This window comes from Cynocephalus volans, chromosome X (genome assembly GCF_027409185.1).
Source record: "Cynocephalus volans isolate mCynVol1 chromosome X, mCynVol1.pri, whole genome shotgun sequence".
NCBI classification, from domain to species: Eukaryota; Metazoa; Chordata; class Mammalia; order Dermoptera; family Cynocephalidae; genus Cynocephalus; species Cynocephalus volans.
In genome coordinates this window covers 77,327,367-77,344,851 of record NC_084478.1, presented here as the reverse complement: position 1 = coordinate 77,344,851, position 17,485 = coordinate 77,327,367, and the positions used below count along the sequence as shown (strand labels likewise).

Below are 17,485 nucleotides of genomic sequence, written 5' to 3'. Positions count from 1 at the left end.
ATATGGGTCTTCTTAAGGTTGCTTTGCTGGATGTTTTCATAAGGAATCTCACACTGGACTTTTTACAAACCTCTTGAGGCTGGGAGGACAAGTCAAAGATTTCCCACCACATTGCGTCTGCAGTAACTGTAAATTTGGTTGAATTTTGCTCTTTTTAGGGTCCCCAAACTATCATACGTTTTCTGGACCTGCCAGGAAGATACTTTCCTTACTTATATTATAAGACCAGAAAACCTGTAAGCCAGGTACCAGGCCAGTTTTCCCAAGAGGGCTTTATATGCATTGGCTCCATAAAGTCAACCTTAGTTCCTTAAAAGTCTCTGGTCATATCTGATTCAATGAACAGCATTTTAAGATATATCATTCCAGGCAAGGGCTTGGTTGTATGTCCAGTGATTCCAACCATATCCTGGTAACAAAGAGGACAGATTCTTATTAAGCCTATTCGAATAATTATGTTGCCATGAAAGTACAAATATTTAATAAGAGTTTCTAAATCCTAGAGGGAATTTGGAAGAGAGAATAAAACATCATTTATGAAAGTTCTATTTCAGTTTACAAAGCATGATCTATTAAATTGTGTTGAGTTCTAGATAGCTTACAAAATAAGAGAAATGGGTTCTTTATATATCCAAAATATAGAACATTAAAACATTAGCAATATTCCAAACAAAACCCACAGTCATCCTTTGTCAGTTTGTTCAGTCTTATGTAATTAATTTTTGTTCTTCTTGATCTTGCTTTAGCAGGCTCATGAAACCGGCTGATTCTTGATTAGAGTTCTCAAAATCCTTACTCATTATACTGGTATGGTCTAAAAGTTATTTTAAGGGTGCCCTCAGAAGCCTGTACGCAAAAGTACCTGTCATAGTCCTTTTTAATGGGGTTCTGAGAAAATCTTCTTTGAGGTACTTTAGCCTTAACTGATTGCAAAATCAGATTAAAACATAAAAACTATCTATAGATAAGAAAAGACTTATAATGGCTGTGGCTAACTTATTCCTGATCATTTTCAAAAGTGGAAGATCTGATGGAATTTAATTACAAGAATAACAGTGGAACTCAAAAAGACATGTGGTTGTTTCTTTGGCATGCATGCAAAATAAGATAAAAGTCAACCCAATAAGTTTCTATAAAAATATCTATAAACATCATAATTAACCTTGTTTTCAAAGAGAGGATATTATATCTAATTTATAAAAATGGATGAACATAATCTTTATTAAAGAAAGAAATCTTGAGATGATAACATAATAATTCTGCCATAGTATACATGAATATACCAAGCATGTAGTTAGAATATACCAAGAATATATCGATAATATAAAGTAAAGAGATTCAGTAATCTGGAGTAGGCCCCAAATATCTATATATTAATAAAATTCCATCCGTAAGTAATGTGAATCCCCAATTGAAACTACTGGTTTTGAAGATGCTTATCAAATTAAAGAAGTAAAGTTGCATCAAGTTAACATTTGAAAAATAACTGAAATTAAGACTAGAAACACTATACTGTTGCTGTCTAATATCAGGCAAGGCAGCACCAGGACTCTGATAAATAGAAACATATCATGGGCAGCAAGGGCACTAATGATTCTCTAAGAACTTCCTGTACAGCATAAGTTTTTTATCCTAGGGCAGGCTAAACATCTCTTCTGATTTGACAATGCTTCCTATGCAACTCAGATGATAAGACCAAAAGCACAAAAACTATGCACTGGACAATTAAGGAAGTGATTGTATTCAGACTATTGCTATAGGGAAAACCTTCATTAATGAGATATATCTCAAAGAAAAAGAAGGAAACTTGGGTTGTTATAGAGTCAGATAAATAAGGGAGTCATCTGCTAGTCTCATGGAAGTCATGACAAAGGATGGAGATGGGTCTTACATATGAGGGAAGAGTGGTCCTTTGCAGTTTAGCCAATTTTCAGAACACAAGAGTGAGAGATTTCTTAATGGTCTTTGCTTTCCTGGAGCCCAGGGCTCAGTTCAACAGTGTTCTAGGATTCACAAAGCACGGCATAACCCAGAGTACTTTCAAAGGGAAATGGTAGCTCCTAGGCCCTCTGAGATCCCACAGAGGTATTTGACTGAAGAAGATGGTGTTTATGCAGAGTGAGGAGACTGCTAGTCATGAGCCTCACGCTCTCCTATTCTCATTGACTTTTTATATCCTCCTGTCATGCTTCCCATCTGACTGATCTGGAGACTGCTGGTTAGGTGCCAGGCAGGGTCAAGTCAAATACAAAACAATCCCAAGGCATTCCTAAGTGCTGACTGTGACATTGGGTGGAGTGTCAGTTTCCCAGGAGCATCCTTCAGCAGGCCCAAGCTTGAGGCCAGTCTACCCATCGCTCCTTCCCCATCATCAAGGTCTCGCTGACTCTAGTAATCTTTCACTCTGAGGTCTCCTCTCTATCCTGTCTTTGCCACCATCTTATGTGGCAAGAGTTAGGTGCATGGTCCTGTATTTGTCTGGACCTGGATTCAGACTCCGGCTTGTCCATTTATTAGCTACATGATCTGAGGAAATTTTCTTTTAAAAATTAAAAATTGAGTTTATTGGTATCTTTGCATTATAATGTAAATGTACTTTATTTTAATAATATGAAAATAGGGAAAAAAGAATATTAATAGCTGTCATTTGCTGAGCACCTACTATGTGCAAAATGTTTTGCATACATTATCTAATTCTCAGAGCAATTCTAAGGAGGTAGATTGAGGCTAAGTGAGGTTGAGAAACTTGTCCAGGATCACATAGCTAGTAAGTAACTCAAGTGGGATTTTAAATCAGTTCATCTCAACTCTAAGGTTTATGCAAATATGCTTTCCACAAAGAACCACAATTATTTTGATGTATTTCCTTCCTGTCCTTTTTTTGCTTAAGCATAATTTTCTATACATAGTTTTAATCACATTATATGTTCAATTTTTATGTACAAATTATTCTATTTTCCTTTTTTTATAGTGACACCATAGGCATTTTGCCATGTTCATAAAATTTTAATGAAAAGTTTTAATGAAATTTTTTATAGCCATAGTAATAGTTCAGTAAGTGGAAGTACTTAATCGTTTTCCAATTATTCGTCATTTTATTTGTTTTCAATTATGCATTAATAATGTTGAATGCCTACCTTTTGACAAAAAGGTTTATCCCCCTGTATTCAAGATTATTTTTTAGTCATCGTTTCCCACAAGTGAATCTAATAGGTAAAAGGGTTTAAACAATTTTAAGCCTTTTGAACCATACTGTCAATTTTCACTGGAAATTTACAATGCTTTTGGAAGATGGTGTAAAACAGTGTTAGGAAATTTACTTGACCTTGCGGAACCTCAAGTTTTCTCATCACTAAGTTTGTAATAATGAATGGTATAAGACCTGAGAAGCATCTGCCATAGTGCCTTTCCCTTCTCACTTTCTCTATTTTCTATTTTTATTTTTTATTTTATACATTTTTACATATAATTTATATACACTCATATATATTACATATTTTTATTACATATTTTCTATTACTATTATTATTATAACTTTTTTTCTTTGTCCTTGGAAATTTTGGGGGGATAGTTAACTCTTGCTGGGGTCTCCTTTTAATGTTCTGGTACTGCTAGAAATTATTAAAGAATATTGCAGTCATTTTTCTAACCCATGCTTTGTGATGGTGGTGGGACAGGGAATATTGTTGTTGATGGTGGTGGTTATGCAGGCATGTTTTCTTTTTTTTAGCCAATTTTCTTAGTCACCATTCTTCTTATCTGAAGAGAGGGCAATAGCTGAACTTGTTCTTCCTGCTCTTTAGTGGCTATTCTTTCTCACAGCATTCTAATGGATGGTCTGATCTCCTTGCTAAAGTTTTTATTTTATTTCCATTAACTCTAGAGAGCCATTTATAGGATTAGCTCTTAGAAGGTACTGTGATTTATCCATGACATTTGGTTAAAAATATATCAGTAAAAGGCCTCATGACTCTAAGTCAGAAATAACCATCATCAACCTTCTGATTTTGTCCTTGAAACATTTTTGTCCTTGAAACATTTCTCAACTCCCTGTACACATGAGCATGGAAGAGTGAGCGTGAGAACTTCTGGGGAAAGAGAACACCATTTGGGGGGCAGTTGGATGGAGAGAGGTGCTTTGGCTGTGACTGGAACACCTTGTTATCTTAAAGTTGTAGAAAGAGCATTGAAATGGGGTCCCCTTCTGATTATGTAGCTAGCTGTGTGACCTTGAATGAGTCAGTCTCAACCTCTGAGCCTCAGTTTCCTTATGAATAAAATGAGGTAGTTACCCTAAGATGGAAGATCTGTAAAAGTCTGAGTCTTTTTAAAAAATTTGTAAAATTAAAAAAAAAAATTTATTTTATTTTATCAATATACAACGTGGTTGATTTTTGTGGCCCATTACCGAATCCTCCCACCCCCCTCCTTCTCCCCCTCTCAACAACCTCATATCTGTTTGTCTTAACAACTTCAAGGAATTGTGATTGTTGTGTCTTCTCCCCCCACCATTTATTTGTGTATTTATTTATTTATTTTTAGCTCCCACAAGTAAGTGAGAACATGTGGTGTTTCTCTTTCTGTGCCTGACTTGTTTCACTTAATATAATTTTCTCTAAGTCCATCCATGTTGTTGCAAATGGTAGTATTTCAATACTACCATACAAAATATATTTTCTGACCACAATGGAATGAAATTAGAAATCAGAAAGTTGTGAAATTTACAAATGTGTAGAAATTAAAAAGTGACTTCTAAATAATCAGTGGATTAAAGGGAAAATCACAAGAGCAATGAAAAAATACTTTGAGATGAATGAAAACAAAATCACAACATACCGAAGCTTGTGGGATGCCAGCCAAACAGTGATTGGAAAGTATTTCGTAGCTATAAATTGATACATTAAAAAGGAACAAAAATCTGAAATAAATAACTAAACCTTCCCCCTTAAGACACTGGAGAAAGAAGAGCAAACGAAGCCTAATACAAAGAGGGGAGTAAATAATAAAGATTAGAGAGAAAATTAAGGAAATGGGGAATAGAAAAACAATTAATAATAAGGTACCCTTTTAAAAATTATAAGATAATCAACGCAACCAAACATTTGTTCTTCATAGTGTTAAACTAAATTGGCAAACCCTTAGCTAGACTGACTATGAGAATATTCAAATTATTAAAATCAGAGTCATTACTACTAACTTTACAGAAATAAAACTGATTATGAGGAAATACTCTATACAGTTTTATGCCAACACGTTATATAACCTAGATGAAATGGACAAATTCCCAGAAAGGCAGAAACTACTGAAATTGACTCAAGAAGAAATAGGAAATGTACATGAACCTATAACAGACAGAGAGATTAAATTTGTAATTGAAAAAGAATCCCAGAAAGAAATGCCTGGCCTGAATGACTTCACTAGTGAATTCTATCAGATAGTTAAAGACTTAATGCTATTCCTTCATAAACTCTTCCATAAAACTGAAGAGGACAGAACATTTTCCAGCTCATTCTGAGGGCAATATTACCCTGGTACCCAAACCAAAGACACTCTATTTCATGGGTCAGAAGACTTAATATTAAATTGGCAATAATCCCCATATTGATCTAAAAATTCAACACAATAGCTATCGAAATCTCAGCTGCCCCCTTTTCAGAAATTGTCAAGGTGATGCTAAAGTTCATATGGAAATTCAAGGGACCCAGAATAGCCCAGCAATCTTGAATAAGAAGAACAAAGTTGGAGGACTCACACTTCCTTCCTCAGAACTGATTACAAAGGTACTGTTATCATGACTGTATAAGGACACACATAGAGATTAATGGAATAGAATTAGAAGTCCGGACCTAAACTTAATTTATGGTCAAGTGATTCTTTTTTCCTTTGGCAGATGGCCAGTACAGGGATTGAACCCTGGACCTTGGTGTTACCAGCACCATGCTCTAACTAACTGAGCTAACTGGCCAGCCCTGGTCAACTGATTTTTGACAAGGGTGAAAAGACAATTTAATTGGAGAAAGGATCACCAGCAAATGGTACTGGAACAACTGAATATACACATGTGAAAAAATAAAGTTGGACCTCTATCTCACACCATATACAAACATTAGCAACGTGGATCAAGGAGCTAAAAGTAAGAGTTAAAGCTATAAATCTCTTAGAAGACAATGTATAGGAGTGCTGGCCAGTTAGCTCAGTTGGTTAGAGCATGGTGCTGATAACACCAAGGTCCAGGGTTTGATCCCTGTCCAGCTGCCAAAAAAAAAAAAAAAAAGAAATATATAGATATAAGTCCTCATGACCTTGACTAGACAGTGGTTTCTTACGTATGACACCAAAAGCATAAGCAACAAAAGAAAAAGATATAAATGGGCCTTCAACAAAACTTTAAATATTTATTCTATAAAGAATAATGTAAGTGAAAATGCAACCCACAGGATAGGAGAAAATTTTTACAGATCATCTATCTGATAAGGGACCTGTGGCTAGAATATATAAAGTGCTCTTACAACTCAACAATAAAGACAAATAAGCCAGTTAAAATAGACAAATTAATTGAATAGACATTTACCTAGAGAAGATATACAAATGGCCAATAAGCACATGAAAAAATGAAAAGATGCTCAATATCATTAGTCATTAGGGTAATGCTAAACAAAGTGACAATGAGATACCACTTTAAACTCACTAGAATTGTGCGTGTCAAAAAGATGAACAGTAACGAACCTTAGTGAGTATGTAGAGAAATTGGAACCTTCATACCATAATATAAAATGGTACAGGTGATTTGAAAAATAGTTTTGTCATTTCTTCAACAAGCTAAACATAGATTTACCATATGATTCAGCAGTTCCATACCTAGGTATATACCTAAGAGAACTGAAAACATATTCACACAAGAACTTGTACACAAATGTTTACAGTTGCCTGTTCTTAGTAGCCAACAAATAGAAATATCACAAGTGTCCGTCAATTGATTTTCATTAAAGAAATGTGATATATCTATGCATTGGAATGTTCCTGGGCTATACAAAGGCATGAGAGATTGGTACTTGGTACAACATGGGTGGACCTTAAAAACATTCTAAGTGAACGAAGCCAGATGAACATATTATATGTTTCAATTTATATGCTATATCTATAGTAGGCAAATCCATAAAGACAGGAAGTAGATTAGAGGTTGTCTGTGTTTGGGGAGAAAGTGGGAATGGGGAGTGATGCTATTGGGTTTAAGGTTTCTTTTGGGGTTGATGAATATGTTCTGGAATTATGGTGATGTGTCTTTGTTTTCTGTAGCTGTAACAGAATACCACAAACTGGATAATTTATAAAGAAAAAACGTTTATTTTCCTCATGGTTCTGAAGGCTGGGAAGTTCAAGATCAAGGGGTCACATCTGGTGACGGCCTTCTTGCTGTGTCATAACATGTTAGAAGGGCATTCACATGGTGAGAGAGGTCAAGATACTGTGAGGAAGAGAGAAAGGGGGCTGAATTCCCATGATAACTAATCCACCCTCTCAATAAATGCATCAATTCATTCATGAAGGCAAAGCCCTCATAACTGATTTACCTCTTCTGGGTCTCACCTCTCAGTACCTTCACAATGGCAATTCAATGTCAACATGAGTTTTGGAGAGGACATTCAAATCACAGCATGATGGGTGCATAACTTTGTGAATATATTAAAAACCATTGAGTCGCACACTTTAAAGTGGTGTGTTTTATGGTATGTACGTAACAAATCAAATTTAGAAAACAGTGTGACCTTTTAGCCAAAGCTCATTCTGAGACATCCTTACTATCATGGAATTTGGAATTTCTTTCCTTGTGAATGGTGATGCCAGATTTATTTTATAAGCCCAGCTGCTGGCAATAGTGGCTTCTACTTATCTATTATTGATGGTAATCTATTCAGATGGTATATAATAATCTATTCAGATAGTGTTAAGTAATCTAATTATTAGTTAGCCCTATGTAGAGAGGTGTAGGCAGTGTGACAGTGGCAAGACCTTAGCTCTGACAGCAAGACAGGTCTGTATTTGAAACCTAGCTCTATCATTTACTTCCTGTGTAATCTTGAAAAAGTTGCTTAATCTCTGAGAGCTTTAGTTTTCTCCCCTTTAAATTCAGGATACTGATGTACCTAGTAAAGTTTTTGTGAGGATTAAGCTTTCAGACAGAAAACTTGGCACATTTACAGTTCAGGAAATTAATCTTTTCCTTTAAATGTTATAATATGATACTTGTCGCATTTCCTTTAGAGGGAAATTGATCTTGCCTGGAAAAATGACAGAATAACAACAAACTAATATCTTTGAATCTTTTTGTAGAATAAAGTATTTGGGGACAGGAGATCAATGAACGTTTCCATTTTTTCCTATTTACTCTTTCTGAGTAAGGGTATTTATGTTTTCTATGCTAAGGTTGAGCTTCAAATGAATTTACGGTGTTTGCAAAGGTGACCTTCCTGGGTATGTGTAACAGCTTAATCCTCAGAAGAAAGAAATGCCATTGTCTTTTGTCCTGTATTGACCCTGAGCTTAATTTCTTTGATACTAGGTATGCTGGAGTAGTTGTTCAGTTCTTTTAGGAAAATACATTTATTTTTGACTTAAAAATATTAATATGGACACATTTGTTTTTCTAGGCTTTTAATATGTTCTCTTTAATTCAGATACCATTTGAGAATATACTTGCTTCTGGTGAGAAGTTGGGGCATTTGGAGGGATACTAAAGGCTAGCTTGATTTATGTATTATTATTATTATTTTTTTTGTATATGAAGAAATTGAAGCCTAGAGAGGAGAAGTGACATGCCCAGTCTCCCTGCCAGTAAGTGACATAATTGGCGCCTAGGAGGGGAGAAGTTTGAGAGGGGGGAGAAGGGGTAATGTTTATTTCTGCCATGTGTTGGCACTCTACATTTATCATCTGTCTCAGTCTGTTTTCAGCTGCTATAGCAGAATACCACAGACTGGGTAATTTAGGAAGAATGGAAATTTGTTTGGCTCTTGATTCTAGAGGCTGGGAAGTCTGAGAGCATGGTGCTGTCATCTGGCAAGGGTCATCCCATGGTGAAAGGATGGAAGGCTGAAGTGAGCATGTGGGATAGAGAGAAGAAATCAATCAGCTGAACTCACTTTTATAACAAACCCAGTCTTGTGATAACTAACCCACTCCTGCAGTAAAGGCATTAATTCATTCAGGAGCTCTCATGACCTAATCACCTCTTAAAGGCCCTGCATCAATTAAATCTCAATGTGTTTTAGAAGGGACAAGCATTCAAACCATACCATACTCTAATTTAGTCTTTACAGCAACACTGTCAGGTAGTTTTTGACAAGTGAGGCAACTGAAGCTCATAGGGGATAAGTCATTTATCTAAAGTCACATAGCGAGAAGATGGTAGAATGAAGTTGCCAATCTAGGTCTATATCTTTCTAAAATGCATGCTCCATCTATTTCTCTATGATGTCTCATAAGCTAGAATCCTTGTCATCTAATACCCTAGCTAATATTCTTTCTAACATACCACATGCTTTTCTTACCTACAATCCTGCGTAATCTCCTTCTTTGAGGAGAAATAAAACTCGAATGCATGGAGATTGATTTAAGCTTAATATTAAGGAAGGAGTTTTTAGTAGAGACATCCTGAAAGCAGGGAATGGCCTGCCTCAAGAGAAAGTATGTGCTCTGTCATTTAGCATAACTAACAGTCCCGGACAAACTGAGACTTCAGGGTTTCCTGGAATGTGGGGCTTTCAGTTTTAAAACTGGGATAGTCCTGGGCACATCATAAAAAGTTGATTACCAGTACTGTCATTAGAGGTGTGTGAGCAGGGCTGGATGGCTAATGGATAAGGTTGCTCAGGGTTTGAAGTGTTATGTGAAAGACTGAATAAGACTATATGAGTCACCTCTGTTAGTGTAGAACAAGGTGTTTACCTCATTGTTTGTGTTTTTAGACCTAATGTCCAAATCATGGGCCAGAGACATGGCAGGTAAATATAACAAGAATAAAGCAAAGAGTGACTTATTACTCTCTGTACTACTTAAACATAGTTTTGTTGTCACTGTCATTTTGATTTGTTCATTTTTGTTTTGTTTCACTGTAAGAACATACTCTCAGGTGGTAAAGCTTTATTTCCTGACTCAACACCTGGGTGTTCCCCCTGCAATTTTGTCATATCTGGCCAATGAAGCTTTCTGACACCTAGCAGGTTGTTATGTTGTGATATAATATGAAATATATACAGTCATGTGCTGTATAGCAATGTTTCAGTCAACGACATACTGTATATATGAAGGTGGTTTCAAAAATTGGCTATACCATATAGCCTAAGTGTGTAGTAGGCTACATTATCTAGGTCTGTTTAAGTATACTCTATAATGTTCACACAACAAAACTGCCTAACAATGCATTTCTCAGAATGTATACCCCTTGTTAAGCAACATATGACTGTATTTGGTCTTTTTCCCTGGTTCCTGACACAGAGCCTTGGAATTTTCTGAGTGATAGAGATTAGAGGAATGTCTTTTGTTATTCATAATAAGCTCCTTTCAGACATGCCTGAATTTATGTTAATGAGGTGACTCTTGGAGAATGGAGTCTGGTTGCCAGAGGAATCAACCACATGACTAGAGATTAGGAACTTTCAGCTCCACCCTCTGACATTCAGGGAGGAGAGAGGGGCTTGAAATTGACTTAATCACCAATGTCCAGGGATTTAGTCAGTCATGCCTACATAATAAGACCTCCATAGAGACGCTAAACAATGTGCTTTAGAGATCTTCCAGGTTGGTGAACACATGGAGGTACTGGGAGGTGGCATGTCTAGAGAGGGCATGGAAGCTCTCACCTCTTCCCACATACCTTGCCCTAATGCATCTCTCCCATTAAGCTGTTCCTCAATTGTATACATTACAATAAACTGGTAATAGTATGTAAAGTGTTTTCCTGAGTTTTGTGAGCCATTCTAGGAAATTATCAAACTGAGGAGGGGTTCATGGAAACCACCAATATACAGACAATTGGTCAGAAGTACAGGTCTCAACTTGGGACTTGCAACTGGTGTCTGAAGTGGGAGTCAGTCTTGTGGGACTGAGCCCTTGACTTGTGGGGTCTGCACTGACTCTGGGTAGTGTCAAAGTTGAACACCCAGTTGGTTTTTGGAGAGTTAGAGAATTGCTTAATTTGAGGGAAAACCCCACACATTTGGGGTCAGAAGTGTTGTGTGTGTGTAGAAAAACAGTTGAGTGTTTTCATTTTATAGTTGAATCTGGGTTTAATTAGTCTGGGGAGGGGTGTGGCATTGGTGTTGTTTTAAGTTCCTCTAATATGCAGCTAGTGTTGAGGATCACTGCCTTAGACCCAACAAGGAACAGAAGCAACGTTTACTGGATGCTTACTATGTGTGTTGGGAGCTGTACATGTATTATCTTGTTTAACCATCATAGCAACCCTGTGAGATAGGAATTATATCGAGGTAAGGAAAATGGGTCTCAGAGAGATCGAGTAACTTGCCTAAGGTCACACAGCTAGTAAGCCAAATATGTTTTCACTTGACCACAGTGCTTTTAAAAACAAGAAGAATGATACTTAACATTTTACAGAACCTGTTGACAACACATTATTTTATTCTATCTCCATTACCACCCTGAAGTAACAATTATTAATATTCTAGTTTTACATATGAGGAAATTAGGCATGCAAAGGCTAAATTGAGACAAATTTGTCTAGGTTGGTAAGTGTAGAGCAAGGACTCAAACTCAAGTTTTGAAATTCTAGAGCTGCCATTCATTGCACAGCAAACTCATTGCCCCTCCTCTAATCTTTTTGCTTGTCTATGAAGTGAGAGAATTCTTAGCTACTCCTCGGGTGACTGTGAGGATTAAATAAAACATTAACTATGAATAAACTTTTGAGTAGAGGTACTGACAACAAAAGGAAAGAAAAGAAGAAACATTCAATAGGCAATGGACACTTTTCCCTGCTGGCCTTAGATGTGATAGCTTCTTTTAGTGGTCATGTGGGCTTAGGGCACTGGTCTCTACTTTCTGTTGCACAGATAACTACTTGTCTGTCAAGCACCGTGATTAATTTGCTTTATCTTTTATTCTCTTCTTCCAGCTGAATCCTTCAAGGAATTTGCGGAATTGCTCAATGAAGTAGAAAATGAGCGGATGATGATGGTAGGTCATTAACACTGGGCTTGGAGCTGAGATCATGGCTGAGATTGGGGATTTTTCCTGTTCTTATTGATTGGATTGATCCTCTGCTGTTTCAGTTTCTGTCCCATAGCTTCCTGGTGCTGTAAGAATAGTTAGATAATAAATCTCCTTATTTCTCAAGCTCTCACCCTGAGCAGTTTGGCATTAGGTCACGGGAAATTAATGTGGAAATTCCATCTCTATTCATTCCAGTGGGAAAGGATTTCAGAGGACATTGAACCGGGCTTTCAACATGCTGACAAAAATTGTGGTCTTTAGTGTTTTTAACCATGTTATCCATTTTTAAATCTGTTTCTCTAATACCAGAAATAATATGGACTTTAAATGTATTTGACAAATGATTATTTTATTGAAATTCATGCAAAAATTTTTTTCTTACATTTAAAGTCTAATTTTTAAAACTTTACATAGACTTAAAACTAAATAGACTTTAACTTTTAGAGCAGTTTTAGTTTTATAGAAATACTGAGTGGAAAGTATAGAGAGATCTCATATACCTTATCCTCCCCTCCCCCAACAGTTTTTCCCTATTATTTACATCTTGCAAATATGGTGCATTTTTATATGGTGCATATGTTATAATTCATGATCTAATATTGATACAGTATTATTAACTAAAGTCCATAGTTTACGTTAGGGTTCACTCTGTGTTACACATTATATGGGTTTGACAATTGTATAATGACATGTATTCACCATCACAGTATCACTGTACAGAGTAGTTTCATAGCCCTAAATATCCCGTTCTAAACCCTCCCTACCTCCTCCATCCCTGAAATCCTGATAACCACTGACCTTTCTTCTTACTGTTTTGACTTTTCCAGAATGTCGTATAGTAGGAATCATACAGTATATAGCCATTTCAGATTAGCTTCTTTGACTTAGCAATATGCATTTAAGGTTTCTCCATATCTTTTCATGTCTTGATCGCTCATTTCTTTTTATTGTTGAGTATTATTTCATTGTATGATGTACCACAGTTTATTTATACATTCACCTACTGAAGGGTATCTTGGGTGCTTACAAATTTTGGCAACTATGAATAAAGCTGATATTAACATTTGTGTGTAGGTTTTTGTATGGACATAAGTTTACAACTGATTTGGGTAGATACTAAGGAACACGATTGCTGGATCATATGGTAGGAGTATGTATAGTTGTGTAAGAAACTACCAAACTTGGGGCTGGCCTGTGGCTCACTCGGGAGAGTGTGGTGCTGATAACACCAAGGCCACGGGTTCGGATCCCATATAGGGATGGCCGGTTTGCTCACTGGGTGAGCGTGGTGCTGACAACACCAAGCCAAGGGTTAAGATCCCCTTACCGGTCATCTTTTAAAAAAAAAAAAAAAAAAAGAAACTACCAAACTGTCTTCCAAAGTGACTGTACCATTTTGCATTTCCACCAGCAATGAAATGAGAGTTTCATTTGCTCTGCATCCTCATCAACATTTGCTGTTGTCAGATTTTGGTCATTCTAAGAGGTGTGCAGTGGTATATCCTTGTTTTAATTTGCAATTCCCTAATGACATATTTCACATGTGTATTTTCATATGCTTATTTGCCATCTGTGTATCCTCAGGTGACGTGTCAGTTCAGGTCTTTTGCCTATTTTAAAGTTGGTTGTTTGTTTCTTATTGTTGAGTTTTAAGAGTTTTTTGTATATTTTGGATGCCAGTCGTTTATCGGATTTTTATTTTGCAAAGATTTTCTCCTAGTCTATGGCTTGTCTTTTCATTTTCTTAATAGTGTCTTTGGCAGAGCAGAAGTTTTTAATTTTAATGAGGTTCAATTTATCATTTCTTTCTTTCACGGATCATACTTTTGGTGTTGTATCTAAAAAGTTATTGACAAATGCAAGATCACTTAGATTTTCTCCTATGTTATCTTCTAAGAGTTTTATAGTTTTGTGTTTTACATTTAGGTCTAAAAATCTTGTGAAGGGTGTAAGATCTGTGTCTAGATTCATTTTTTGCATATTGATATCCTGTTATTCCAGCACCATTTGTTGAAAATACTATCCTTTCTACATTGAATTACCTTTTCTCCTTTATCAAAAATCACTTGACTATATTTGTGTGAATTTATATTTGGGTTCTCTGTTCCATTGATATATTTGTCTATTCTTTCACCAATACACATTGTCTTGGTTACTATAGCTTTGTCGTTAAGTTTTGAAGTCAGGACTAAACTTTAGAATCATTTTGTCAGTATCCACAAAATAACTGGCTGGGATTTTGATGGGATTGCATTGAATTCATAAATCAAGTTGGGAAGACATTTTAAAAATATTGACTCTTCCTATTCATGAGCATAGATTAAATTCCCATTTATTTAGATCTTCTTTGATTTCTTTCATTAGAGTTTTATAGTTTCTTCATACAGATCTTTTACACATTTTGTTGGATTTGTACCCAAGTATTTCATTTTATTGCAAAGTCTAATTATTTTAACAGTTTAAAAAATAAACTTTTTATGTGGTCCCTATACCAACAGCACCGGAGTCAACTGGGAAATTGTTAGAAATGCAGGTCCTTGGCTCCACCGTAAATGTACTGGGAACTTGAATGTGGAAGTACCTATGTTGATCAATATTCATTTTTATTTAGGACATGAGGGTAAAGTTGCAACTCTTTAGAGTATAGCAAAGTGGGTTACTTTTCCCTTTTCTCATAGGATGACTTCCTAATGGCATCTCATTTTTGTTAAATCCATTTATTTCAATAGCAAGAGTTCTTTTATCTGTAATGTCTTTTCCTTTTCAATAATCTAGAAGGATTGAAGGCTGGCCTTGGAGGTAGAGGAATTAAAGACTGAGGCTGTAATTCTGTCTCTACCACCAGCTTACTTGTTGACTTCAGACTAATCACTTTATTTTTCTGGGCCTTCCTTTTCTTATTTGTGAAGTGAAGAAAATAATCCCTACCTCTTATAGTTGTTATAAGTACTCCAAATGATATAATGATTATGGAGCTGTTTGATAAAGGGAATAAAACACATTGATTATATAAATGTTTTTAGTTACCTTTGGTTACTCACAGGATTCTGCCTGTGGAAATGTGACTTGGGAATTGTCTTAGTTTAATGATTACATTGTGTAATGATGAATATACCAATTATCCTGATTTTTGCATCACCTATTACACACAGGTATTGACATTCAATGCAGTACCCCACATATATGTACAATCAATTATGTTTCAATAAAAAAAAAACTAACAGATAGAAATGGCAAAATAAATAAATAAAGATAATAAGGAGAGACCAATATGGGTGGCTTCCCTGGAACCTCTTAGATGGCCCACTAGCTAATCTACACTGCTAAATGTTTTCCTCTGTCCAAAGAGTTCAGACTGCTGCTCACGTTGTTTTCAAAGGCATTCACCCCCTTTTCACTCAGATACCACTAGAAAGCTCAGCTGTGCTTCTGTTCAGCCCTAGTTGTTTCTTGATCTCTTTTATTTTTCCAGTAACAAAGCTTTGAAATATTGAAGTAGGATTTATTTTTTTTAGATGTTTTTTCTTACTCTTCCTGCTGGCTATGCCACGTGAATGACTCATCTTCTTCTGTCTTTAATTATGTTGTGCTGTTTTGTCCCCACAGCTTTTCAGTCCTGTATTGAGTGCTTGCTCCCCATTTCCCACTTAATTCCAGGAATGCTATAAATGTTAGGCTTAATGAGAGCCTTTAACACCATACCAGGAATTCATTTCTTGTTTGTACCTCTCCCATTTCCTGGGGTTGTGGCAAAAGGACTCCTCTACCCTAATCTGGATAGTCTGGGAAGTGTTAAACAGCTTTTCATCCTTTCTAAAAGAAGAATCTAAAATAAGCTTTGCATTAACAGGAAGGAAATTCATAGCCCTAGAATGTGGCAATTGCCAGTGTCTGGTCATCCCCATGAATAAATATAAATTGTGGCAGGAACTATGGAGGGAAGAGATGGGGAAGCATCCTAGCTGTGATATTCTTAAAAGTACCCTGGGCGAGGTTGTAGTATCTCAGAAGGTGGCCTTTAACAGTCTGGATTGCAGACTTCCTATATGATTAGGAAGCTTGATTAGATGCCTTTCTGACTCTGAAGGGGGCTCTGTTGACAATGTGCTAGGTCTCTCTTTGAGGACTGCCAAAAATGAACTAAAGAGGCCCATAGAATTTCAAATGGTGTATCCTCAGTGCCCTCTTTTGGTAATTTGTTCACCATCAGTGATTCCAGAGCAATCCTGCTGTACTAGACTCATTACCATCTCCTTTCTTCTAAATAACTTATCCAGTATTAATTTGGGCTTTATTCAATAGGAATCTGATTCAATAAACTCACTAATGTGTTTAGGATGTCACTTCTCATGGTGGGGATTCTACCCTGAAATAGAAGGTAGGAGTTTTTTTCTCCCAGAGAACTCACAAAATGGAGGCACTGATCAGAAAAAGGATTAAAGGCCAAGTTTACTTTTAAGTAAACTTTTAAGGGTTTATTTGAGTAGTTGCTAGATACTCAAGGGGTTTAAGGAAAACAGAATGAAAAAGAAAAAGAAAAAAAAAAAAAGCCAGGCTTCAATGTGACCTTTTCCTATATCCCCAGCTCAATGTTATGGTAGAATGTTATGCTACTTTGTGAAACTAGAAATAATGTTTCTAAGTATCTACTGGTGCATAGCAACATATTCCGAAAGTAAGTGGCTTAAACTAAAACTATTTAATTATATCTCATTGTTTTGTGGCTCAGGGTTTCAGGCAGGACCCCGTTCGGTGATTCTTCCGATCCACATGGTGGTATTCATCTGGCAGATGAGTTGATATGGATGGTCCAAAATAACTTTCCTCACACGTTTGGCACCTCAGCAGGGATGGCTGGAAGGCTGGGTTCAATCAGTGTGAGACATTGACCAGAATGTCTGCATTTGGCCTCTACAGCTTGGTAATCTTAGGGTAGTCCAACTTCTTACATACTGTTTTGGAGCTCTCAGACAGAGTGTTCAAAGAGAACTAGGTGGAAGGTGCTGGCCTTTTATGACCTAGCCTCAGAAGTCACAGAATATCATTTCTGCTACTCTATTGGTTAAAAACAATAACACGCCCACTCACATTCAAGGGGCAGGGGGACACAGATCTCACCCCTTACTGTGAGGTGTGTCGAAGAATTTTTGGCCATGTTTTAAGAATTCTACAATACAAAAGAAGAAGAATGACTTTCTGTACTGGATTTATGACACCAATGACTTTATCTCCAGGTGAGTACACAAAGTTGATTGTA

At 36.4% G+C, this 17,485-nt stretch overlaps 1 protein-coding gene and 1 non-coding gene across 2 annotated transcripts in view; one reads left to right on the top strand and one right to left on the bottom strand.

Annotated features, from left to right (window-relative positions):
- Positions 1–17,485, top strand: part of OPHN1 (oligophrenin 1) — a 440,991-nt gene that overhangs the window by 166,605 nt on the left and 256,901 nt on the right. Inside the window, exon 4 of the mRNA XM_063083139.1 lies at positions 12,131–12,192. Coding sequence (XP_062939209.1) covers positions 12,131–12,192 — 62 coding nt within the window. The remainder of the gene's footprint in view (positions 1–12,130; positions 12,193–17,485) is intronic.
- Positions 5,892–5,965, bottom strand: TRNAT-GGU (transfer RNA threonine (anticodon GGU)). Its single transcript has one exon. It is a non-coding gene; the product is annotated as a tRNA-Thr (tRNA).